This window comes from Anopheles gambiae, chromosome 2 (assembly GCF_943734735.2).
Source record: "Anopheles gambiae chromosome 2, idAnoGambNW_F1_1, whole genome shotgun sequence".
Lineage (NCBI taxonomy): Eukaryota > Metazoa > Arthropoda > Insecta > Diptera > Culicidae > Anopheles > Anopheles gambiae.
Window position 1 is genome coordinate 88,724,812 of NC_064601.1, and position 25,970 is coordinate 88,750,781.

Below are 25,970 nucleotides of genomic sequence, written 5' to 3' on the forward strand. Positions count from 1 at the left end.
AAACCAGGATTATCCATCCTTCCCCATTCTCACCACCATCTCCGTCACTATCCGAAATGGATTTTAGTCGTCATATATATACTTTTACTTTTATTTAAAGTTTCATAAATAAACAATATTTTGCCTGTTTTGTTTCCCTTTCTGTTTGTTCTTCCTGCACATTTTTACTGTGTTTTCTTCTTCTTTTCCCTTTTCTCTTCTACCACACGCTACTATCATTTCCTGTTTTCTTTTATTTTGTCACTTTGCTGTGCTGTTCTCTTTATGGTTTATTCCATTTCCACGTTTCGCATTTCGTCCCCCTCCCCAGTTCGGTGTATTTTATTAAAAGTATTTACAAAAATATGAAAACATTCACCTCAACTCTTGCCCTGTGTCCTTTTCGGAGTTCCCTACCGGAGGGGTTTTTCTTCTTCTTCTTCTTCTTCTGTTCCATTTTCTGTTGCTTTCGACTGCTTTTAAACTGAGTTAGTAAGCAGCGACGGAGAGAACACTAGAAACAGGCGGGCGCGGCAAAAATTAACACAAAAATACAGCCAAATAGAGTTTTGCAATGTTTCACTTAAGCTTTTTCTTCTTCTTTTTTTGCTAGATCAACACAAAAACACAAAACAATGATCGCGACCGTGCGTTACTTCTTATGTGCTAGTGAGTGGAAAGGCGGCAGCATCTCCCGATCACGTGGTTCGAGCTTAGAAATACAGCACACGTGTGTGTGTTCGCTTTAGGAGACACGTATGTGCGTGTGAGTGTTTTAAGTTCCTTCTCTCTTTCTCTATTTCTCTCTCTCTCTCGCTCTTTGTTTCTTTCGTTTTAAGTTGCTTTTTTTTTAGTAATTCTATGGACGAAATTTATGGGATGGGACGTGCAATATTAATGTGTTTTACGTGTGGATGTGAGCTTGTGAGTGAGTGTGCGGTTCTCTGCAGATTTAAAAAATAAATCATTTCTTATCTCTTTCAAGCGGCGCTAAATGCTTCTTGAGGCGGGTTTTTGGATAGGAATTGTGCGAGCCTTTTTTCCCTTAACCCCACAACCACCAAACTACACTTCAATCTCCTTATCCTTCCTCTATCCGCTCTGTTGCATCGCCTTCGCCAAAAAACAGTATAAGGCTCTTTAATTAGTGATTAGCGAGTGCGATCAACTCTCTCTCTCTCTCTTTCTACCAAACGATCTTCCATTTCCTTACGGGGACGGTATGTGAGATTTAGAGTATAAGAACAAGGGAATTTAGGTTACGCAGAAAGAGCAAATGTAAATTGCCGTACAGCTCCTCGCGGCATCAAGGACTGAAACTGAACCTCGCGTTAACGTGTTGCATTGCGACTCCCTAATAATGCCTTTCTCCTTTCTGTGGACCGGAAGTACCTGTACCATCTTCATTCGATCGATCGCCTTCTCGCATTCTTTACCCATTCATTTTGCTCGTTTTCACTACACAGTTCTACTTTGTTTCTTTTACTTGGTTTTATTTCTAATGTAAAGAAGTGCTTGCGCAATTTAACGGGACAGGGCAATATTGCTACTCATCTGTGTAGTACTCATCTCATCATCTGGAATCATCAGTCAAGAACGGGTCTACCGAACAAAAAGTAAAACCTGTTTGATTAGTTCGTAGATTAGGCTACTGTACTCCTTTTCCCTTCTCGTTTCCTCTATTGTATTCTGTTTCAGTTGTGGTTTATTCTATTATTGTTTTTCCCCCTTCTCCGTGGAAGATTTGACTAGCTGTGCTGAGAGCTTGGGAGCGCTACTATTCGAACAGTGAAATTGATTTGCTTTTGAATAATTTGCTTGGGAATTTTATAGTTCTGTTACTTCTACCTTTTCAATCTATCAGAGTGTTGTTTTTCCAGGAATTCCTACTTGCAATACTGCATATACTACAATCAATCTTGACTGCAAACTGTGTGTACCGCCTATCTCGCGCTAGTCGTTTTACTTTTTGACTATTTGCTGTTTTATTCGTCATGCAAACGGGTGAGAATGTAAGCTTCTCAAGGAACGATCAACGAAACGGCCCTAGCGATCCGACTTGATAGATTCAGGGATTTCAACAACTACCCTCAGCATCTAGAGTCTCTTGAATGAACTCTGCCAAAACAAACTCCGTTCAAAACGTACAAATTCCATGCATTACTATTTCTCACAGTTTTCTGTGTGTGCCAATTTTGGGTATTCAGAATTAAATGCAACTCAAACAAAATTATCAACATTAAGAATTAATGTATCAAAGTTATCGGATTTAACTATTTCTTCCTGTTTTGTTTATCTTTCTTGCTTGTGGTTTAAAATGTTTCCCTTTTCTGTTTACACTATTTATTAATACTAATTTGTTTCGCCTTCCTGTTTCGGTTTTTCTTCTGTTCACACAAACACACACACTCACACACATACCAGTCAAACACTTTTAAAGTCTTACACAGACATTTGCATTAGTGTTCTCATGGGCAAACGTTTGCTGTTTGCCTCTCTTATCAAATACACTCTCCTGTCGCCATTTCGGAAACGCGCCTTACACCTCAACAGTGCGCGTGTGGTACGTTTGTATGAAGGGGGTAAAAACACAACGCGAACAAAGAGACAGAGTGTACGCTTGTAGGCCTCCTTGCGGACCGGAAACAGGATGCGGAAGGAAGGAAAAGAGTAGTTCAAAAAGAGTTTCACCATTCAAAATTGTTGCTGTGGCGCGGTACGGCCAACGGCGCGCGCGCACGCGTGTGTGGTAAATACTTATAAACTGTGCTTTACTTGCGGGGTTTACTTCCTTTCCGGTGCCCCTTCTGCATTGTGTTTGATTATTGATGCTTACTCAAAAAATCCCTCTTCGCATCCCTTTTTTCCCCCTCATCCGTGTGTGTGTATGTCTTTTGCTTCAATATCACATTTACTTCACAGAACCAAATCAATCGTATTAAACTATCAAAAATTCAAACATTTATACATCTAAAGTTCGGTCTCGGGCAGCTGTGTCCACTAATGCGTCTCCTAGTAGTTTGAAAACTGCTTCCATCTCCTTCTATTGGGGTTCGTTTATGTGTGTTACGGTTTTAGCCCGCTTTTTATTGTGGGAACGTGGTGTTGCTCACTACTTGCTAATATGCCTACAGTGAACGCGGTGCCCGATTTGACTACCCCAAAAGAACCGACCCCAAGAACGAGGATGTACTGAGTACTAACTTCTACTATTTACTGCTTAGACTGTCCTATGTTTGAGGTGTTTTTTTAAAGAGTTTTTTTTTGCTTGCGCTACGCTACGAGCTGACAAATTGATGTTAATGCGTACTCTTTCCGTTTTGTCACCTGTGCCGGACTTTTGTGGATTGTTTTTTTTTCATTCTAAGTATATTACTGTGTTGGTTGCTGTAACGCACGCGCACACGTCTACTGGGGGTCAGTTTTCCGATTGAAGTTTTAAACGTTTTACTTTAAACTTTTTAAAACGAGCGTTAAGTCGAACAGAAACTTCCCACAGAAACGTTTGGATTTGAATTTAGAGCTGAATTAGTCTGCGAGTTTATAACATCGGTTTGTTGGTTGTTTAACCCCGTTTTGATTGGTTTAACTAGAATGAGACGATGGCAAACCTACTACGGAGAGTTTCTACTGTTTTTAATTGGATTTTCTTACCCTTTCTCAAACCCTCATTAGAGCTCCTGCTGTTACAACTAGTTGTGTGTTCGTAATGAGCTGTCATTAATTCACTACTCTAACGGGTCTATATTCTATGCTTTATCTACTTTGAAAGTACCTTGCTTATGTTTGTTTTATTTATGTTTTACCATTGTTTTGTTTCGTTTTTCCCTTTTCCCCTTTCTTCTACCAACTGCTGTTTACGTTTAGTCCGACTACGTGAAATTTGATTTGCGTTTATTGTTTTAGAAGAAGTGTTTGCAAGTGTTAAGGAGTTTCCTGCTATTACTACTACTAGTTGCACTATCGACTATGGTTTGCCCACGAAAGAGAAGTGGGATGTTTTTTTGGAAAAAGGGGCTGATGGAGGGGGGAATGAGGATAATACTTAACAAACGGCACCGAAAAGTCACACCGAAACCGGAACAACAATGAAGACGATAAACACCACCACCGGAAATGGCCACACAAAGCGGGCTGCCGGACAGACAGCTACAAAGTATACAAATCTTTCGCCTTTCGAGAAACCAAGATAAAGTATTATACGGTTTCTTCTTTTATTTTTTAGGAGGATTGGATTCATTTCATTTTGATTATCGCTTATGATTGAACTGTGCCAGCTACGTAAGGATTGCAATGTTTCTAATGTCAACTGTGTGTTGGTGTGTTAGTGTATGTGTGCGTGTTCATCCGTTTCACCATCTGATCCCTGAGAGAAAACGAATTATTTCGTATGCTTACTTTCCTGATGATGTATTAAAGAAGGGCCAGAAAGATGGGAAAAAATAAAAGAAAAAATACAAATGATTAAATAATAACGTAAAAAACTAAATAAACGAAAACGGTAGTTATGTAAAAAATAAAATAATTCCATCGTATGTGTAGTTTAAAGATTGTTTATTTCGTGTCTATGTATGAAAGGGGGGTTTGCTGTCTGTCTATAGTTCCGCCTAGCGCTATCTCCCACATATAGCTCCGCGATCTGTCTCAGTTCCGATCATTTTAATAATAAACATTTGCACTTAACGTATAATCCGTAAATCAAAAAAAGCCCATAAAAAAAAACAAAAACACATTTTCTATGCTTTGTATCAATACTTTTTTTCCTTCCTTTGATTTATCTCCTAATCCGCTACGACGTGGGGGCTTTAACGTTACCAGAAAGAAAGGTAAAAGGGAAACGATCGTACACATACGACGATCGATGGCGAACAGCACACCATTTACGTGTAGTAAAATGTATCCCCAATAATTTGTAATAATACAGGGACGATCTAGTGAAAAAAATTGTGTTGCGGGGGTTGTGTGTGTTTTACATCGCGATCTGGATATAAAGGGGTCTCTGTTAACGAAAGAACGATGATCCAACTTACACAGCTACACCACCACACACCTTCCGATGTAAAACAGAATAACGGAATTGCCTAAAACTCAGGTGACACTCATCTCGGGATCTTCGTTTGTTTTTGCCCTGCGTTTTTGTGTGGATTTTTTCTACAACCCAACCCTTACCATTCTTTCCTCTTCATTGCCTAACCCGGTAATGTTTTCCACTAAATGCAGCAAATTGTGTACGTGTGTGTGTTTGTGTCTGAATGGGGTTGTTGGTGGAAATATTGCCAGCGCACAGAGTTTCGGAGTAGCAAAATCAACTCAACTGCGCAAAAACCACGTACGCGTTTAGGCCTACCAGTTTGATGTGGATGCGAATCGAGTAAATGTACCTACTTTTACCAACCTCGGATTAATCACACAACGGGGTTTGTGTGTGTGTATGATGAACTCACAGCCTGCGGAAGGGCAGACCAAATCCATCCGCCAACTTCTTTTCCAAGGGTTCAAGAGAGATATAGAGACTAAAAAGCTTATTATTGTCTACCTTAGACAATGCCATCAGCATGAAATAAAGCAATACAAGGAATAGATATAAAATCATGGACAAAACTGGATACAACTCATAATTAGCCCATATAATATCACGCTTATAGAGCATACGCAATTGGTCGCAGGTCGAATTGTTACCTGTTTGCAATAAAAACTCTCTCTTTTGTGTGCGCGCAAAATAGGTAAACTAAAAGTGTTTAAAAATGAAGCAATTGCTGCCTATTCGAAGTATCATCTTCGATTTTCAAAAACAAAACAAAATAAAAGAAAAATAATGAATTTGACTCCCTCTAACTCTCTTTCTTGCTCTCTTCGCTCTTTTAACGCTCTTCGCAGCACAGGACGGGATATGGAAACCAAAGACTATGCAATGGCAAAACGTGAACAACTAAGCCGTATGCAGATGTGTTTGAAATGTGTGTGTCTGTGAGTGTAGGGTGAGGGTTTGCGAGCGATGTATGAATGAATTGATCACATCATTTAGCTTCACTTTGGTTCCCGAGGACTTCTTGCGTGGCTGGCTCAATCGTCAATGCATGCGTGCGTGACTTTGTTTTTGTCTCCGTGTGCCTGTTTAAGCAAAAGGCAACAATTTGAGGATATCTACTTTTGATTCGGCTTTTCCACACTCCTCCCCCAATCCGGCCTCTGTCTGCTATTCGCCCCGTTTTTGTTCCTATTCTGCGCATTCCGCGCTTTTGCGTTTTGCTATGATCGCTTTCGTGCCGCTTTATGCTGCTCCCTCCCGTCTGTGCACTCACACCGGCTGCCCCATCGTCTTTAACGCGCCAAGCACACACACACCCACACAGTACACACACATTGGTTGCGAATAATTCGGTGTGTATCGGTGTGACGGTGTGTGTGTGTATGTGTTTCATTTGTATTGTAATTCATCTTCCACTGCGTCTTCTGCTAACCAGCAACGCAGGTAATCACATTAACTACTAACAATAATAACGTATTGCATCTAGGGTTTTGCTTTGTCTTAACTCTCATGCTCGGTGCCCATGGTGGCGGTTCGGTTCCGGATGCAAGTAAATACCTTCCACGGTGAAGATGGATAATTCTAAAAAAAGGGCAACAAACAGGGCAAAAAGTTAGAAATGAATGTTAACCACGTCGGCATCCTAGTCATGCCCTGGCTCTTACCATCCGGCAGTTCGTATAGCTTTTTTGGCAGCGACGCAAAGTATCGATGGCGCAGCGCCTCATCCGCGCTTATCCGGTTGTCCGGATTGAGCTGCAGAAACGCGGTGGCCATCGTTTCGCCCTCGTTGATGTCGTACAACCGGGGAAAGCTCAGCCCTAGCTTGCGGGATTTGAAAAAGCCTACAAAGAAAGAAGAACGAATTTAGTAAAAAAGAATACTTCCCAAAGTGTCGGTGACGCGCACGACCGAACCCTACCTAGCATTTGTAGCTTATACCCCGGTAGGTGCGTTACCCCGGGCCACGTGTCCTCCGTCGGTGTGCCGAGAATTTTGAAGATCTTGTCCAGCTGATCGTACGTGTCGCGTATGCCGGGGAAGGTCGGCATGCCGGTAATCATCTCCACAAAGATACACCCGACGCCCCAGATGTCGAGCGAGGTGGAGTACTCCGTACTGCCGAGCAGGACATCTGTTCAAATAGAAAAAAACGAGTCAGCATTAAACACGAAAGTTCCTTTTGAATCCGTCTTTTGACACTCACCTGGCGGTCGGTACCACAGTGTGACTACCTCGTGCGAGTAGGTATGACTGGGGACGCTCTTGGCACGGGCCAGCCCAAAATCGGCCAGCTTCAGCTCGCCCGTTTCGCTGATGAGCAGGTTCTGCGGCTTCACGTCCCGGTGCAGCACCCGTCGCTTATGGCAATAGGAAAGCCCTCGCAGCAGCTGGAACAGGAACAGGCGCACGTTTCTGTGGTCGAGTCCGCCCGGGTGTCGCTCCATGTACTGTGACAGGTCCGTATTCTGTTCAGGAGGGAGCGCAACAAAGCAGAAGAAGAATCATTAGTAGTGTAAATAAAGCAGGCAGGTGCACTGGGGGCAAACATCAGTAAGGTTGTGAATGGATACAACAACATGGGCGAATTTCCCACGTCCCCTCCGGAACGCACTAATTAGCATGAATAATTAAAACCAAACCTAATGCGCACCCGCCCCGAATTGTGCCATGAGCAAAAGCAGCACCCCCTCGCACACAAACACACTGACTCTTATCCAGCACCGGTACGATCGGAAGCTATAGGTTCCGCTGCCCCAAATGCCATAAATTACAGTTTCCATCGAATGTACGTCCCCAACCAACTGTGCCCTGCTTCACCGTAGCCTGGCAAATACCTGGAACTGCCTGGTGGTGCCCTAATTATTAATTTAATTCAATAAATTGCCGTTCCACGCAACCGTTGTTCGATAGCGCTGCTTGACACCCATACAACCACCTAGGGGTATCGCTGGGTTGCTGTTGTGTTTGCAGAGCTCCAAATTTTGGCTTCAATATCTTCCGTTCGAACGATCCCGCCTTGCAGAGGAGCCCTCGGGGTGAAATCTTGCGAAGCGATAGTACGCTTGGTGGAGCAAGCAGCAGGATGTTAAAATCAATCTAGGGGGTGCTACATTTGGGGACGGAAGTGCAGGGGTGTGTTGATAAATGGGGCATATTAGTAGATGGTGTGCTGCTCCAAGTGGTCTACAGCATCACAACGAACGAACAACACTGTGTGTGATAGTGTATGGGAAGACAAAAGCTTTCGAGATGCAATCTTGTTGTTCTATCTTCTTATATCCTTCGTTTCTTCCTTGTTGCTTTGCCCAAAACACTGTCGACAAGGTGCAGCGAGCGAGAAACCAGAAGTTGTAATTTATGTACTCGTTTCCACCTTTACACTGCTAGATTGTGTGGCTCACTTGCGACGTAGTGCACAGTAGTGATGGGTAAATAACAAATTTTGCTGGAGTCGGATTACCTTCGATTTTTGAGAGCATTTACGTTGGAACTCGTTTGGATACGTTCTAATTCACCTGGAGTTGTTTGAATTCGTCCATAGTCATCTGGATTAGTCTAAAGTCATCCAGACTCGTCCGGAGTCATCTAGACTTTCCAAAAAAAGGCCAGGGTCATCCTGAGTTGTAAGGAGTTATCCTAAGATCACTGGATTTGTCCAGAATCGATCAGATCCTTGCGAAGCCATCCAGACCCATCCAGAGACTCCTTAGTTTGTCGTGTAAATCGTTCAGAATCGTCTGGAGTTTTTCTTGATTTATCTGGAGTCGCCCTAGTCCTTGAAGACGTCTGAAGTCGTCTGGAGTCGTCTGAAGTCGTCTGAAGTCGTCTGAAGTCGTCTGAAGTCGCCTGGAGTCGTCTGAAGTCGTCTGGAGTCGTCTGGAGTCGTCATAAGTCGTTTGAAGTCGTCGGAAGTCGCCCAAAGTCGTTCAGAACCAAAAGAAATCTTCCGGACACGTTCAGGACCGTCCGGAAATGTCCTAAGTCGCCCAAACTTATCGTTCAGGCATGTCCAGAGCCTCCCGAAGTCACCCGGAGTCGAATCCGATTTTGATTGAGATTCAGTTTTTTGGAGCCAGAATTGGAATAGTTCCACGTTTCCACTCCCGAATACCCATCACTAGTGCAATACCGTATCTTTTCCTCATTGTTTTTCCTCCCCTTTTCCTTCTTTTTGATACTACCGTTCACCTGCGATGGTTTTATTACGGACGTCTTGTAGGATTAAGGTATAAAAAACAACAACAGCAGAACACACCTATTGCAATCCGTCCTGTTCAGACATCGAGCTGTAGACGGTAAGGCTCTACGCCTCTCATATCGTAAGGATGAATTATGAGAGCGCTTGTTTTGGTTTGTATGTGTGGTTGCAATTTTGGCATCGAACCTGTTGGTATTGTACCAAACCCAGGGTAAACATACCAATCCGACCTGCTGCTGAACTCTCCCCCCGTTGGGAGTGCGCCATGTGGTGTAAACAATTTATGCTTTTTCACCATTTTTTTTTTGTACCGAGAGGGAGAGAAGCAGAGCAATGTTTAGATGATTTATTGCGGTAAGGAAAACAAACCAATCTGTCAACCGCAGCAATTGAGCAATGAATGTCTTGCAATAATTGGGTTTGGGGAGGTTTGTTCATTTAAGGGAGACTATAAAAGAGTCGATAATTAATTGCAAGGGGTTTAAAAAGGTTGTTTTAGAATATTGATCTGATTTCCGTTTATTTGAGGAATAATTTCTGAAGTTTAAACCAATTTACAGTCAACGTTTTCTGGTTAAACACTTTAATTCAAAATGTCTAAATTAGCAGCATTGAAAACAAACAGGTGAACCAATAGACATACTCTACTCCAACGGAATGTCAATAGTGCACGCGATTCCAGACGGGATGAAAGGCGTCCCGACCGCCAACACGCACCAAGGGAGGCAATAAATCACACCCGCAAAAGGAAAGACCAGGAAAAGAAACAAAAAAAAAGCCGGATGCTGAGCTCCTCCCGGCAAACCAGGAGAGAGAAGAACGTCCGCACTGGTGTCCCGGGGAAAAGGTGCTTAGAAATTCATGACGAATTCCCATCCCGATCCCCGCCTGAGTTAGACATTCCCGCACCAGCGCGAGAAGCAATAAATAAAAGCGTAGAGAACGACGACGTAGTCTTCGTAGTTTGGCGCCTATTATTCCCTTCCTGCAGCATTCCTGGGTCGCTTGCCTTTGCGTGTCGCTCCCTCATCCGCGTGTGAAGACTCGGACAGCACACGCAAACGGTAGAGAAGATGTGGCTGTCTGTCTGTCTGTCTGTCTCTCGCTCCCCCAGAAAGGATCGACGATGGGAGCTTTAGTCTCGCAAGCACGAACACGAATGACTTCAACAACTAATAAAAGGTAATAAATAAGTACTAAAGCACCCGAACCCGGTTTGGAAAATGAGCAAATAATACTCCTCACCTCTCCACCACCACCACCACCCATTACTTACCACAAACTCGAAGACGAACGTGAGCGTTTCACGCGTGTGCACGATGTCGTGCAGGGTCACGATGTTCGAATGTTTCAGTTCCTTCAGCAGCGATGCCTCGCGTATGGCCGTGAACGGTGCGCCCTCCTCCTCCTGTAACCTGATTTCCTTTAACGCTACCACTTGATTTGTTAAACTGAAATGAAAACCGAGAAGAAGGGAAGAGTTAGCGCAGTGCCTCTCTAGATGAATGTGGTGCAAGGGTGAAGATGAATTAGTGGCTCAACGCACCACACCGGCGGACAGTAAGTTATGTGCCTGGACGGAGGCATCACGAGAGCGAGCGCGCGCGAAAAAAAGGGCATAAGAAATGGCATCACACCGAACCCCCAAAGGCATTTCCTTCCGTGCGCTATCCTTTATTCGACCTAAATTCGATTAGACCACGCTTCAAGATGGATGGTGCCCCCGGTTGGAAGATAAATGGTGATCACTTTATTTTGGGGGCGAGTGTATGATATTTCGCTTGAGGTAATATCTTTGTTCTGGGTGGGCGGAGGTGGACAGCCGCGCACGGACACTGACATCCTATTCCTTTCTCTGGCCAGTTTTACAGCTTCACTTTGGGAATGAAAGTTTTGTGCGTTTTGTGCTCCATTCATTCCCTCTTGAGAAGGGACCTTCTGTTTATGGCACACACACACACACACACACACACACAATACAATTCTGCAAGAAAATTAGTTCTTCATTGTAGTTGTTGCATTGGACATTTTCTTCAGACAATTTTCCCCGTCTCCCTGTCCCGTCTTATGAATTTAGAAACTTTTGACAGCAAATGTCTCCCATTTCTGGGACATAATTCGCCCGACATTTCTCCTTCCATTCCGGGTGTGTCTTCAAGTTTGCCGCTTCTAAAGAATTCAAAGAATTGTTCTGTCCACGCAGGGCGCAGGTTAAAGTTCGGTTGAAAAGGTTATAAAATCCGAAACCCCCAACTCCACCGGCAGAACCGCCCCATAACAGAGACAAGAACCAGTTTCCTCACAGACTGGCAGAAAAATTCCTACCAACCGAGAAAAAAAGAAATGAGTTGAGATGGACCAAACCCCAAACCATCTAAGAGCGCATCATCTCGAGCAGCAGGTTAAAACTTATCGATTTTCACACAGCCTTGGGACAGATACAGGACTTTGGAGAAGGAGTCGAAATGAGTTCAGGAGGATCGGAGAAAGGGGGGAAAACAATTTCACGAATGTTGCCCTCCTGCGTGCTGCTGCGTTTTGCTATCTTCCTCCCCTCTTGTCTGTCTCGCCGGGCAATGGAGGAAAAACTGAGAGCAGAAAATGAAGGGATTATATTGGCAACGCCACGCCATTTGGCAGGAGTTGGGAAAGTTTTTTTTTTCTCCCCGACGGCATCTGTGGAACTGTGTCACCGTACCACCGCGTATCCACCCACAGAGCCTGGCGGGCTTGACATTGGCGTAGTGGCGCACGGTTACGGTTTTGCGAGGGAAAACATTCCACCGGAGCTGAAGTCTGCCGCCATCGATGTTCCGTACTCCGTATTCTTCTTCCAACGAAAAAGCTTTTGGGAGAAAATGGAAATATGAGACCTTTTGCCAACCTCGTCTGTGCTTGGATCGGAAAATGGTCAAGGATGTGTCTTTCTCTGAATGAGTGCGTGTGTGTGAACGGTGGAAACGAATCTCGGACTCTTTGCTCTTCAAAGTGTTTCCCAATAACTAGGTCACTGGGATATTGGGTGGAACATTTCCTAAACAATTCTGAACGGCTAGGGAATCGTGAACGTGATTGGAGTACGGAAAGGGCAAGCGAGAATACAAAATTCATGTGACAAACGTATGGAAACATTTATTATTCATTGGAAAAGAAGCATTAAAGGCTTTCCTGTGTGGATATTATCAGTTAAATATTGCGCTTTTGAATGTCCTCAGACTCTTAATATTCCAGTGAAAATCCTCACACAATACTTCAGTTGTTCAGCTCAGTTCCAATGCTTCCAATTATCAGTTAAATATTGCGCTTTTGAATGACCTCAGACTCTTAATATCCCAAAGAAAATCCTCACACCATACTTCAGTTGTTCAGCTCAGTTCCAATTCTTTAGAAACTAAGACACAATCTTATCACTCACACACACGCGCTCTTCCAACAGGTGCGAAAGAAAGTTAGGGGAAGATGGGAAGAAGCGCATTGTTCTGAGTTTCGAGCTGCAATCTCATTTGCTGACCTAAGCTCTTAATATCCTCCCTTCAGTTCCAATTAATCCCCCTCGCATCGCCCAGGCAACGATTTCCTTCTAATAATAAACTACACGATCTGACCAACCAGCAACATCGTGTGGTCTTTATCAACCTCCAACCAAGCGTAGTCAACCGACTTTATCCCTACTAGCCCGTCTAATAATCATTGATTAAGAGCGTCAGCAGCAACAACCAACCAAACACGCATTCTTGCAAGTTCGGATGTCCAAAGCGAAAACTTTCCCAACCTAGGACCTGGCAGACCTCTGCTGCCGGTATGTGAAAACGTTTCCACCCCAGTCCGCAAGTCTGGATGATGGCTTCGAATGTGTACCAGACCGAATGTCAATCGAGGATTAGGCGAATTATTGTTGCTTCTTTCGCTCTCTCTCTCTCCGTTGGGCGCTGATCGCCGCGTTAAAGTCCGATCGACAGCCATCGACTCCCCCCCATTGGGTCCATTCCGTTTATGATCTATCCGGTCACTAATCTTCCTGTCGAGAATGGCCGCCTTTGCAGACGGCACAAGGATTAAGGGGAACTACCGAAGGACCGAAGGCTCTGTTCGTCCTGCGTTCGTAATCGGGTTTTGCGAAAGTAATCAACAGGAAACTTGAATTCTTGGCTAAGGAGGGGTGGAAGTTACGCGACGACACCAGCTGCTTTAGCGCCATTGTGCGTCGCCACAATTTTGGGGTGGTGGTTTGCGAATAAGACGTACACAAGAAGCAGCTTGAGAAGAGGAGTTGACAAGCCATTATCGTCCAACCGTAACCGATTTCGATGGCTTTTCCATCCACCGCCCCTGGTACGGGGGATCGAACGAGCGGGCGAAGCAATGATTCTTTTGTTTCGCTCCATTTTTAACGTCTTTGTTTTGCCAGTCGGCACAACAAAACAATAACAAGAAGACGACGGTGATGACAGTGTGCCGCCCAAGAGAGAGAGAGAGCGAGTGACAGTGTCGGCTTTGGTAAGCACCGAAAAGCACGTAACGAAGGAAACGAAATTAATTTCAACCAGTCCTGCCAGTGGCCCCCAGAGAATCTTCTTGATGATGGTGGGTTATTGTTTGTGCTTATTGTTGTTGTTTTCGTCTTGATAATATCCCAAGGCTTTTCGGCAAGGTATCGAAATTCGTAATGCCTTTTGTGTCCTTCGGTGCTTGGTGTGCGCAACAAACAACACAACCTTGTCCACTTCCCATTAACAACGCTCGGCCATTCGATGAGCAGACAGTATGGTCAGCGATGAAGATATGTTCCCGATGTTCTTGGGGTATACTTTTACGGCAAAATCACTTACCATCGGTACAAACAATAGGGGGAGATTGTGCCATGGAATACGCTATTGTGTGCGCCCATTGTTTAAATACTTAATTAACGACCAAAAATATCCTAATGACGTGGTCAACCTAGTTGGACTCCAAGCAGCGATGGAAAGGATGGATGGGGTCTGATTTATCGTTTAAATTGGGAAAAAGGGGCAATTTTCTTCATACTTTGCCGCATTGCTATGGGATCAAATGAATAGTTCGTGCTGTATCCTTACGAGATACCGAAATTGAAATACTTTCGTCGCGTTCTCCTTCGTCGGCGTAATGATGCGTCGAATCTCTTCTTCAACCATCAAGGACACATACACACACACAACCAAAGGATAGGAAAGGACGCCGTCAATTCGACCGGAAACGCTACACGGTCCACCCGGCAGGACGCTGGAACTGTCATTAATCTCCGGCTAAGCCCCGTTATGGGATCGGTTTCGTAAAATGATTCCTTCGCTACTACACCAAGAGGAGTGTCTTGTAGGAGGCGGTAAACGACAATTTTGCCTGTTCATTAGAAAAAAGGGAAGAAACAAAACCGATACACGTTACACGATAACTGTCTTGTGCCGGTGGTTCCCGTAAACTGGATTTTCTGGGTGGATCAATTTACACCACCGGCGGTCGGAGTCACACACACACTGCTAGCCATAAAGTTAGCATTAGACGCGATTGATCGAATTTTAAGCAAGGTAAAGGTTTTATTATTTACAGCTTGCGAGAAAGATGCGTTGGGTTTATGTGTCTAATTTTCAAAAAGGGATACCAGACGGGTTGGATTTATAGCCACTCACATAATCGGAAAGAATGCATCATAAAAACACGAACCGCACTTATTCCAAACCGTCAAATCTTGGCCCAAAGAAATCCTTTTTTTTTTGTTCTTTCAAGCAAAAGTTCCATCCACAAGCTGGAATGAAAAAACTATAAACTCGGTCCCATATCAAAAGCGTCACAAAAAAGCGTTTTTCTTACGGGTAAAGTTTTTCGCCACAGCACAAAAGTCAACGGAACAATTGTGTTTCGCCCCGCTGGCTTGTGGGAGTAGCGCTCCCTCTGGGTTCCTTTTTGAATCACACTCAACTTTATCGTCCAACGGCAAAGTGTGAGAGAAGAAGCCAATTTCAACATTATGCGGTTTGGTTGCAGCACCAGCCAACCGGCCAACTTTTGCCAAGCTCTCCGCCCCGTGCGTTTGTTGTGCCTTTCCGTTCGGGGTTATCGTCATCAGGATCTGCTGCGGGTGACCTTTTCCCTGCACACAACAGCGCGGTTCCAGGGACACGCACTACGAAATGCACACGAAACGGTCGCCGGATTTTGAAGATTGACGTCGATAGCCGTCCACCACCGAGGAGGTTGGGCGTGTATTTGCGTTTCAGATATTTCTATTTACAATAGGTTCTGCTGTAAGAAAGCAAGGAAAGCAAGTTCAAATGCGGAGGATGGGGAAGACGAGCAAAGGTCAATGCAGAAGCGGCAAAAAAAGACAATTCACACACGAACAAAACGTTGCGGGTTAAAGGAGAACTTCCCCGTAATAGTTCGACCAAACAAAAAATGCTGGACGACGCTCGACAACGTCATCGAAGTTTGGACGTGGACGTGCTCTTTCTGCACGGCAAAGCGAATATTTATCGTTTTTCCCCGCAAAAAGGACTGTCGTCATGTTGTGTGTCGAGTTGATTGCAAAATGTTCTCTCGCTTGCTATTGATCTTTTCACTCAATCGAACACGGAAGAACGCGATGATGGAACGTCTTTTAGATTGTGAAATTCAACAGCACTCGGAGGAAAAGCTTTGCTTCATAGCCGCATGAAAATGGGCCAAATTGCATGCATCGAAAACGATTTATTGTGGATTTTCTTTTGCAAGAATAATATCTCTTCCGCGTACGTACTATTATACATTGTTTTCCCGCTGCAGCGTCTTGAAAATGTATACGCTTAGAGGGAAAGATTTATTGTTTGCTTGTGTTTTGTTTTGCCATTTCGATTCCTACGGGACGGATTCCTTTCGGTTGATGGAAGGAACTCATTTTGTACGTGTACTATTTTATCTTACCCATTTAGTATACTCAACACATAAACGGGTAACGTGGCACGGAACGTAACTGCTCAAAATGATACTCAAGAGACCCCGAAACGAGGCCAGTAAAGCAAAGAAATAGCTTTTATAAAGACAACATAATATACGGCGCTTTGTTCACGTGAAATGGTATGAGTTGAAGACGCATAAATGACTAATATATTAAATACCATATGCGTGTTATACAATGGCAACCACAAACTCCCTCCGTTACCGTTGCGATGTCACTCCATTAACGTTGTGCCAAAAGGATGCCATTTTTTCGATCATTTTGTTTTTGTTTTTTTTAGTACGAAACTTTCACAAAAATAAACGAACACAAGAAAAAAAAAACAGCCATCTCATCGTCACACAGTATTGACAGGCGCACACACACACACGCATGCTGGCGTATTGGACACCGTACACAACAACAGTACCTTCTTCTTCCTGGCTTGCCAATTTTATGGAGGTCGATTTTCATAAATAATGCAATAAAATTTAAATTTCTTTACGGCCGCTTTCGCCTCCCTTGTCGACGTGGCGGCGGCTACTACAACAGCCGGCCCTGCGCTTGACTTTTTTATATTCTCAATTGCCCTAACCAACGCGACCATCGCGCCCCTTTTCTCCCAGGGGAGTATTACGGGTGGACAAATATCGTTGGCAAATTGTCCGGGATTAGGGCAACCAACGGTATACGTGCTCATGTCACACTACTCTCGTTGTACTACCGGACGCAACCATGCTGGGGCAAGAGAGCGGGCGTGCTGTTACGTTGATACGCGCGCACGTGTGTGTGTGTGTATGAGTATGTGAGGATGATAGAAAAGGGATGACAAAATGAACGCATTGTTTTTTTTTTCCCCTTCAAAGTGCTTTATCGATCATGGAAAGGAGAGTAAAAAATAAAGGAACGGTATGAACGGTGACCGTACCGGTTTTGTGAGCCGTAATTGATTTTCCATTAAAGGCGAATCAGAACGAGAGCGTTTTTGTGCTCGAACACGGTGGGACCGTTCCCGGGATAACCTAAACACATTTAACAACTTTATTGTAGTTGATTTAAACCCTCTGCATGGTTTACGTCGGGGGCAAGTGTTACACACACAAAAAAAAAGTGCGCAATAAAATGTGTTGCTTTTTACTTACTTGCTATAACCTTTAAATACCGTCGCGTAGGATCCTTCACCGAGTTGCTCTAGTTTGATGTATGCATCTGATTTGCCAAATGGCGAGTCACCCTGTAAGTTGAGAGGAGTATAAAAACAAGTACAAATTAGTACAAATAAAAGAAAAATATTATTTATCAATCACCCAAGTTCTTGGAAATTTTAAACAACATCATGGATGCGCCCAGTCTTTTGTAGCTCGCCGTGAGTGTGGAGTGAGGAAGACAAAAAGTTGAGGGCAATATTTTCCGACTTTTTATCGGGTTGCTGGGAAAAGAAAACTAACCCCTCCCTTTTACACGGCAGCCTTTTTGGTCAGCAGAGCGGCAAAACGACATGAAAAATGTACAGTTGAACATGCAGCGGACCGTACAGGGGCGCGGCCCTTATGAAACTTTTAACACTATCGTGTGGGAAAAGCAAATGTTTAAGACGGCAACGAAACAGCAGCGCAAGACAGACCACAAAACAGTAGAGGTGAAACAGTTCAGTTCTAGGAAACAGGCTGGCTAAACGGTTTCATTCTTGCTGACCCGTAAAGATACGGTTGGGTGGGTTAGCGAAAGGATTCGTTGGGGACGTAGAAAAGCTGAACCAAACAGCATCAATGTGCGTTATAAAGCTTTAAACAATTTATAAACGCAAGCTGTAAGTTTTGGGTTGTGTTGGAACAAAATAGGACATCATATGATATCAGTTTTGTATTGATTTTTTTTGTTAATAATATATTTGTGTTTTTTTATTGTGCAATTGTAAAAATCTACAAATTTCGACTGCGTAGAAACTATCAGTTAAGAGAATTGAATTATTTGTTTAGAATATTTGTTTACGTCTGTTACGTGTTCAATTTAATCAAACAATCGCTTCGGGAAATCAAGAAAGTCAAGTTGCTTCACAACAAACCGACCAAGTGCATAAAAACTTAAACTCATTCGACGAAAAAATGCAACCTCTGGCTGTGTATTACCTCCGCGGTACGGTAATTCCACTACCAAATGACCCTGCCACAAGCATACACACATTCTCTCGGCTCCCCTCTCCTCCAACAGGAGATGGTTTATTCACATACCATTTGGTCGTCGTTACTTTGTTGCAACGAAATTACTTCCGCTTTCCAGGAGGTGGGTGAGATAAAGTAAAGGCAAGGCGAAAAGCAATCCTCTCGAAAGGCCAACTGCAAGGCAAAAAGCAATCCTCTCGAAAGGCCAACTGCAGTGTGCAGTCGGTAGTGCAGAAAAGCATCATTCCTTTCTAAGTGTAAATCCTTTCTGCCCTTCGCCTTTCTAAGGGAAAGCATTTCCTTTCCAAGCGAGGTTTGCTTCAGACCGTCACCAGGAATGGGCTCTTTTGGTTCGGTGCACGGACTCATCGGGCGGGGGGCCACCTATCGGTGTGAGTAAGGGCTTGAAAGAGAAGCACCATCACCCGACACCGAACCCGCAATGTGACGTAAAATAAACATCAAAAGCTGACTGGAAAGCACAAACTGCAGATGGTGCTGGAAATACGTTGATGGAAATATAGCAACGGTACAAAAAAGAACAAAGGTAGAGATTTTTGGTTGAAAAATGGAACTTCTTGAGACTTCAAATAAAAACTCAGAAGTAGACATTCTACTTAAACTAAAATAAAACACAAAATCTCTGTAAAATCAAATAAAATTAAAGAACAAAGCTAGCTAAACAAATTAAAAAAATAAATCAAATGCAAAAGTACAAATAGAATAAAGCTAAAAAATTTTGATTGAAACATGGAACTTCTCAAAACTTAAAAAAAAAACATAATTATTCTTCTTAAACTAAAATAAAACTCAAAGTCTCTGTAAAAACAAATGGAAATAAACAATAAAACTAACAAAAATAATAATAATACAGAAAACAAATGTAGAAGTAAGTAATGAAAGTAGTTTACAAAAACCAAAAAATACGACCATGACATTAAACAAACAAAGTGGTTCCTTTTCATCTACATTGTTTGCGCAAATGTTTCATTTCACCACTTTCATTACATCCTTTGATACAGTTTGCTTTGTTCGTGATGTAAAGATTTACTATTTGACACTTTTTCCCGTGGTCAAGCGTGGGCTGCAGCATACCTGGCATAGACTCCCCCCCAATACTGCACATCGTCACGAAAGCTTTATCCTTTTGACGACGGTCCCAAACCCACTCCCCAAACTGCGCTATCGAAGCATCTCAGAGTGTTGTAGCAAAACCCTAACGCTGCTATCGCTTCCCGGTGGTCGGGTTTAGGTTTCTGTGGCGTGATCGGTAAATATTTACGTTGTAAAACTTATTTCACCGCTCGGCGCTGTAAATTTCCGCCTGACTGGTTTGCACACCCCTCTGTGGCTGGTCTCTATACTCACAGGATATTCAGTGGAAATAGATTTCTTTCCACTTTTCGACTGCAGCTGAAAGCAGCGGGCAAGCAAAACGTTTTCATTTCCTTTGCCCCCTTTTGGTGGAGCTGTAAACTAGGATATCGCTTTAACAATGAAACCCTTCCTCTCTCTCTCTCTCTCTCTCTCTCTCTCTAACTGAAGGAAAGGAAAACTGCATCCGTTGCAATATGCTACAGCTCCCTCCTAACAGCGCAAATGGAAGCACAGAAGATCATGACCGGCAAACAACCGGCGGTCAGGAACAGATAGAGATCTTTCTGGTGGGCAATATCTTGCTGGCAAGATATATTACACCAGCGAAAGGTGGACAAAAACCGAGCAAAAGCTTTCACTGCTGCTGCTACTGCTGCTTACACAACCACTGCACTTGGGATGGCGACGACAATATGTGTTGACACAATCACAGAGTGTTGTTGGTTGGCTGTGCGGGGCTGCTTGCTGCACACTGTTTGTTCGTATATTAACGCCCCCAGGATACAGGAAAGTGTGTTAACGTATTTTCAGTTTTCCAAAGCAAGCGAAAGATAGAGCGGCATGCCAGGAAGTGAAAGCGAAGCATTTTCTCTTTTACGCTGTTTGGTCAGTAAATTTCGTCCCACACAAGCTAAGCTTGTTTGCACGGTGAGCGATTGAGTTGAGGCTCTGATTTTAGCCGTGTGGGCAGACTGTGGGCTGCATTGTGAATTGTTTTGGTGGTAAGAATAGTAAAATTTGAACTTATGTTAAGGGTAAACGAATAAAAGGCTTCAGATTGAATAATATTGTGGGGAGTTTTGGGCGTCACAACTTTTAGAGAAATGAACAATGTTAAAATGAAAATAAAATAATGTTACATACACATAGGGCAAGAAAGTGGGGCAAAATGGGCATGTTAATCAGTTTACTGAATATTCCTTAAAATATGCCACAAAACACATTTTTCTTTCATTATTGTATGCCTCCACCCTTTATCTCTGGATTAAAATTGCCAAATAGAATGAAAATAACTTAAAATCATGAAAATAGTGTAAAATAAAACTTGATGTTTTACGAGAAGCTATTTTGACACGCGGGGTAAAATGGGCATAGCACTGGGGCAAAATGGGCAAATGTAAACAAACTGTGAAACGTCAAAACACTGGGACAAAATGGGCCACAACAACTGCGCTTAGGTAATGGTCTTTACTTTTGCGCACGTTTCGTGAAATGTATTTTCGTTCTATCTTTTGTTTTGTTGGTCAGGAAAGCCCTTAAAATTCTTCCAAAAATATGTTATCAAAATTAATACAGTTTTCACGTTTACGTTTAAACGTTTTTTACGCTTTTTACGTTTTAAACTACAAAATCGAATCTTTTGAAGCTGTGCCTGTCATCATTATTGAGGCGACAAATACAACACCATAGCCTCACCAAGCGCCGTATGTCAAAAGCATCTGCTCATTTTGCCCCAAGCGTAACTGCTCATTTTGCCCCACGTGAAGCATTTTTGTATTTTTTGTTATATTAGTAAAAATACGCATTCAATCGCCTTGCTTTCTTCAGACAAATTATATAGAAATATCATATCTTTAAAAATATATAATGCAAAACTTCAACGCATCCCTGTGTAACTGGTTTAAGCTTATTTTCGAAGTGGCAAAAAATACAGCAATATGCTACTAAACCTTATTTTGCATTTTTCTTGGTTATTTGTTATGTAAGAGTTATGAAACTTACATGGTGTTCACAGAACACTCTAATGAATACATTTTGAGCATTGGAAAGTAACTTTGTAGTGGAATAATGCTCAAATAGAGGGTTCCCATTTTGCTCCACATGCTCATTTTGCCCCGCTTTCCCTTATAACATGAACATTTTCACTGTAAGAGAACTGATAAATTAAAGATGTGTTAAAACATTCAAATTAACAAAACTTTGCTGTAAATTAAATTAATAAAAAATGAACCCTCATATAAGGACATTATCAGTACGTCAAACATCAAATGAGCGAGAAATTATACACCAGACGGTAAAATGTGACTTGCACAATGCTGCGACGAATGGGAAACCATCGTTTCAAGAGTCCTTCATGAACACCCGCTTCACTGCTCTCCCTTTTTTCCACTTTCATTACTGGTCCAAACGGTCAATCGACCGTCCGTAATGTCCCCTTACCCGAACACTACCACCAGCAGCCTGGCGCAGACACACAGCATCAAACACAAAAAGAGCGCCCTGCTCAAAAACTCTTGCCAAAGTTATGTAAAATGATATTACACTCGTTGCTGGGCGCACATTTTTTTCTGAAGTACCATTTGCTGCACCCGGCCACCCCTTGGTGATCCACCGAAACCGTGACCAAAAAAAAAAGGACATGATGATGTAGCTCGAGCGTTTCCAAACGAGCTGGACATTGTGATGTACCGAGCGTTGCCGCTGCCGCCGGGGGCAGCAGTACCAGTAACTTTTACGGGTTTCGAGGATGAAATGATTTTTCCATTTCCAGTTTTCCACCAACATTTCGGGGAGGCACTATGATGATGGAAACGGGCGGTGAGCGTCAGAGTGCTAATAAGGAAGGCTAAAATTAGCAACAAAATGGAACGGTAATGAATATGCTAATACTGAGGCGGTGAGTGAGGTTTTTCGGAGCGAGCGAATACACACATATTTCGGGCGCTGCTTTCTATGTGGACGAAAATGGCAACCGTGAATTATAATTTCAACCACAAAAATGATAGCATCTCGGTGATCATGAGTGTTCGTGAAAGTGAATCGTGCAGAAAATACATTTTGCCACTCCCAACATTTGAATCAGAATGCTGGCGAGGAATTAAGTTCGCCTTTTGAAGCTTATTATGTATTGCAAATGTGAATTATTTTTACGCCAACGAGCATGCGAACTTCATACTGTAATTCCATCCAAGCGGACCTATTTTTAGGCCGCAATTGAATCAAAACTCATTACTCACGACTACCTCCGCAATCAGTGCCGTTCGGAGTTCAAACCTCGTCCGGGGGTTGGGAAATTCTGCTACATTCTACCGTTCGCCAGCAACAATGTGTGGGGATTTGCACCTACGCCGTATGCACAGCGCGACAGACCGCAAATAGCTCCCGGTTTTTGGACCCACTCAACTCGGTGTGTATGTGTGGTTTGTGCTGGAAGCGAATTTAATCTACGGGATGAGTTTTAAAAGGTCAAGCCTTCGGTGCTTGATTGGTACCGGAATTATCATGTGGATGTGTGTGTGTTTGTGTGTATCGTTTTAATTCAACCTCACCGAGGCAAAATATTCACCAGTGACAGCTGGGATTTCCAATTAGATTTCTACGCCGATCAGCGTGGTACGCGCGTCCGCAGAAAACGGTAAGCACGCAACAGCACCGAGTGACGAGAAAGTTTGTTTCAGCTCGTCATCAGCATCATCATCATCATCATCATCATCATGATCAGCGAGCAGATAGACCTGGAAGTGAAATTTAATTTCCTCGCACCCAGCCCCAAGAAGCCAATCGAGAACCACAAAACCCACTGGGACAAAGGATACACGGGTCGGGAGTGGGTGTGTGTGTGTGTGTGTGTTCGTTAAGATCAGCCGAGCTTGAAGTGTGACTTTTCGGGCGCGTGCTAGTCGAGCAGGCCCTGCCGTCCGTGCGTGTGCATAGATAAATCGCCCACTTATGGTCTCTCCACCCACCGTGAAATAGGTCACGAGCTGGTGTTGATGTTCATGTGTGTGTGTGTGTGTGTTTCGTACGCGTTGCTACAAAAGCACCGAGAAACTTGAAGCCGAGGAAGTCGATTTGATTGAAAATGATGCGGTTTCACTCATCCCCCTTCCACCTAACACCCTTGAGAGGCATCACGCAAGTGGGTGGGTGTGTGTGTGTGTAGTGTGGTGTTGTACTGGAAAACTCCTGCGGCAATATTCGAACGCCCGGCTCTGCTGGTACTATTATTATTATTATCATCATTAGAGAGCCTTCGCATCGTACTGAAACGCATAAAATTATGCATAAAACGAGTAAACGCTGCCACCATCCCAATCCCGCCGACACTGTTATCATTATTCAAGGGATCTGTTTTGACAAGTGTAACCGCCGGCGGGTTGTGTGATTTACTCGCCCACAACAAGGAGGGAGCTGTGCAAAACTTTCTCATTGTTGCCGACGAAACGTGTCGTGAAGGGGGGTGGTTTTATGGACTATTCTGATTGGATGTGAGTGTGTGTGTGTGTGAGCTGCAAGAAGTATGGCACGGCAAGGAGGGACTTAATGGCGTGTATGTGTCTGCTTCACGAAACAATGCTTTGAAGTAAATTATGTTGTAAATTGCACACACACACACAGTAGCACATTATGAGGCTGCTTTAGATTGACTGATACGCACAAAGAAGCTCTTTTTAATTGAACATCAAATGAGGTTCATTTGGAAGGCGTGTGGCGAAATTTATGAGCACACTAATAACGGTTTTTCACGCATCACGGCAATCCTTTTCCATGCATATCAAAGGCAATGTCTAAAGCGCCCGCCCCTGTGCCATCCTCTAAGCGACGTCAAGCACCAGGCGCCTCCATGGGAATTTTTGTATTATTTTTTTTTGCTCTGTTTAACACTTTAAGCGCCGCGTCATATGAAAACGCACGACGGCTTTTTTCACCGCTCAGCTCTGTATCTGACGCTCACCAATTCTCTTGATAACGAATGAGGTAGGAAAGAGAGAACGAGAACGACATGTGCTACGCCGTTATCGAAATGAAACAAAAGAGTGATAATAGTCGCACGAACAATTGTCGCTCTCATCGCTCTCTTGTCATGCGCTACGTGCTCACTCGCAAACTGTGACGTCAGGCCGGCGGTCAAAGTGTTAAAAAACACTTTAAAAACTTATACAATTGCATAAAGTGTTTTTTGAACCACTTCACTCGATCATTTTTTAAAGAGAGCGCTTTCGACGTCTCTCGCCATTCAAATTCGGAAAGATGGTTGGCAATCAATTTTTCCTCCCCCATCGAGAAACTTTTGCACTTGTTATCAAAAAACCATTCAGCGAGCCGGAGCGTACCTCGACGGCGGATTTTTGATGGGCAGCAATGAAATTCAATTTTTCCCTTCCCGTAGATAAATTCTGATTGCAAAGCATATTCAAATATTTCTTCCCACACTATCACAAGCTTCACCACTGTGTTAGCGAGGCCCGGATTGCATATTTTGCTTGTGGATTTTTATCCACAGGTTCGTTGTGTACTGTACTGTTCCGATACTGAATGGTTGTGGGACCCCAAAGGCATCAAATATTGGCGCACCGCCTGGAAATGTGTTCAGCAAAATCACATCCCGCCTAAAGCTGCTTTACACGCAGAGCCCTTTTATGTGCCCCGCCATCGATGCGTACGGACTCCGGGTGCAGAAGGCAAGAGCAATTCAAAGGCAAAAATCCCTTGCCTTCGGTGTGTTACTGTACTCTTTTCTTCCGGGAGAGTGGTGTGCCCAAGTGCAGTTACTTCCTTTCCTTTTGTGTGTGCGATACTTTCGGTGTGATGTTTTCACTCGGAAACAGTTGCGCAAGAAAGCGGTGAGAAAGCAACCGAGAATGTGGTGCGAAACTTTCCTTTCCCTGAGCATTGTTATTCAACGAAAGTGAACGAAAAGAATAAAATGGAACAGAATAGAATCACTGCGGGTCAAAAGTTCGCAAACGAAAACAGCCCCCGAAGCAGAGGAGCAGCTGAGCTCGAAAAGCAATGGTAAACGAACTGGAAAACTTTCCCAGACTATTCAAACGCTCTCAAGTAAAATGGTAAAAAAGTTAAGCTCTCGACGAGTTTGAATGCCACACAATGCTTTAGCCATCTACGTCAACCCAAACCACACACACACAAGCGCGCGCGCAAGTTGGCACTTGCGTACAATTGCAGCTGATTGAGCGACATCCTTAGAAAGGGCATTGGTGTGTGTGGTCGGTGTTAGTTTTAAAGTTTTAATAAAATGTTGATAGGAATAAATTATTGTTTGCCGTGAAGAAATAAAGTTCTTTAAATTAAAACGAAAGAAGTTTCAAGATTTTACTTTAACATGAACAAAACTAAATATTCAAACAAAATCACATACTTTCGCTTTTTTTTCCACCACAACGGCAAAGTGTGCAAAAAATACTAACATAACGAAAGCAATTGGAGCATCTTTCGAATCGTATTGCATCATTTATGAGGCAAGATTCGTACCCAGCCGTACCTTACCCTCTTGGCTTCACGTATTCAATTTTCCGTTGAGAAGTGTAGTTTATCTTTTCTCACTTTGCGTTG

At 43.4% G+C, this 25,970-nt stretch overlaps 1 protein-coding gene across 7 annotated transcripts in view; it reads right to left on the minus strand.

Annotated features, from left to right (window-relative positions):
• Nucleotides 1-4,516: 4,516 nt before the first annotated feature.
• LOC1276401 (cyclin-dependent kinase 14) overlaps nt 4,517-25,970 on the minus strand; it is a 134,826-nt gene continuing 113,372 nt past the window's right edge. For 6 of the 7 annotated variants that reach the window (XM_061650647.1, XM_061650645.1, XM_061650646.1 and 3 more), the window contains 6 exons: nt 17,280-17,371; nt 10,486-10,660; nt 7,215-7,476; nt 6,930-7,142; nt 6,673-6,852; nt 4,517-6,589 (listed from right to left, as the gene is read on the minus strand). In XM_061650647.1, coding sequence (XP_061506631.1) covers nt 6,516-6,589; nt 6,673-6,852; nt 6,930-7,142; nt 7,215-7,476; nt 10,486-10,660; nt 17,280-17,371 — 996 coding nt within the window. In that variant the 3' untranslated portion in view covers nt 4,517-6,515. Of the gene's footprint in view, nt 6,853-6,929; nt 7,143-7,214; nt 7,477-10,485; nt 10,661-17,279; nt 17,372-25,970 lie in introns of all 7 variants that reach the window. The other variant, XM_061650648.1, reaches the window with a different exon arrangement.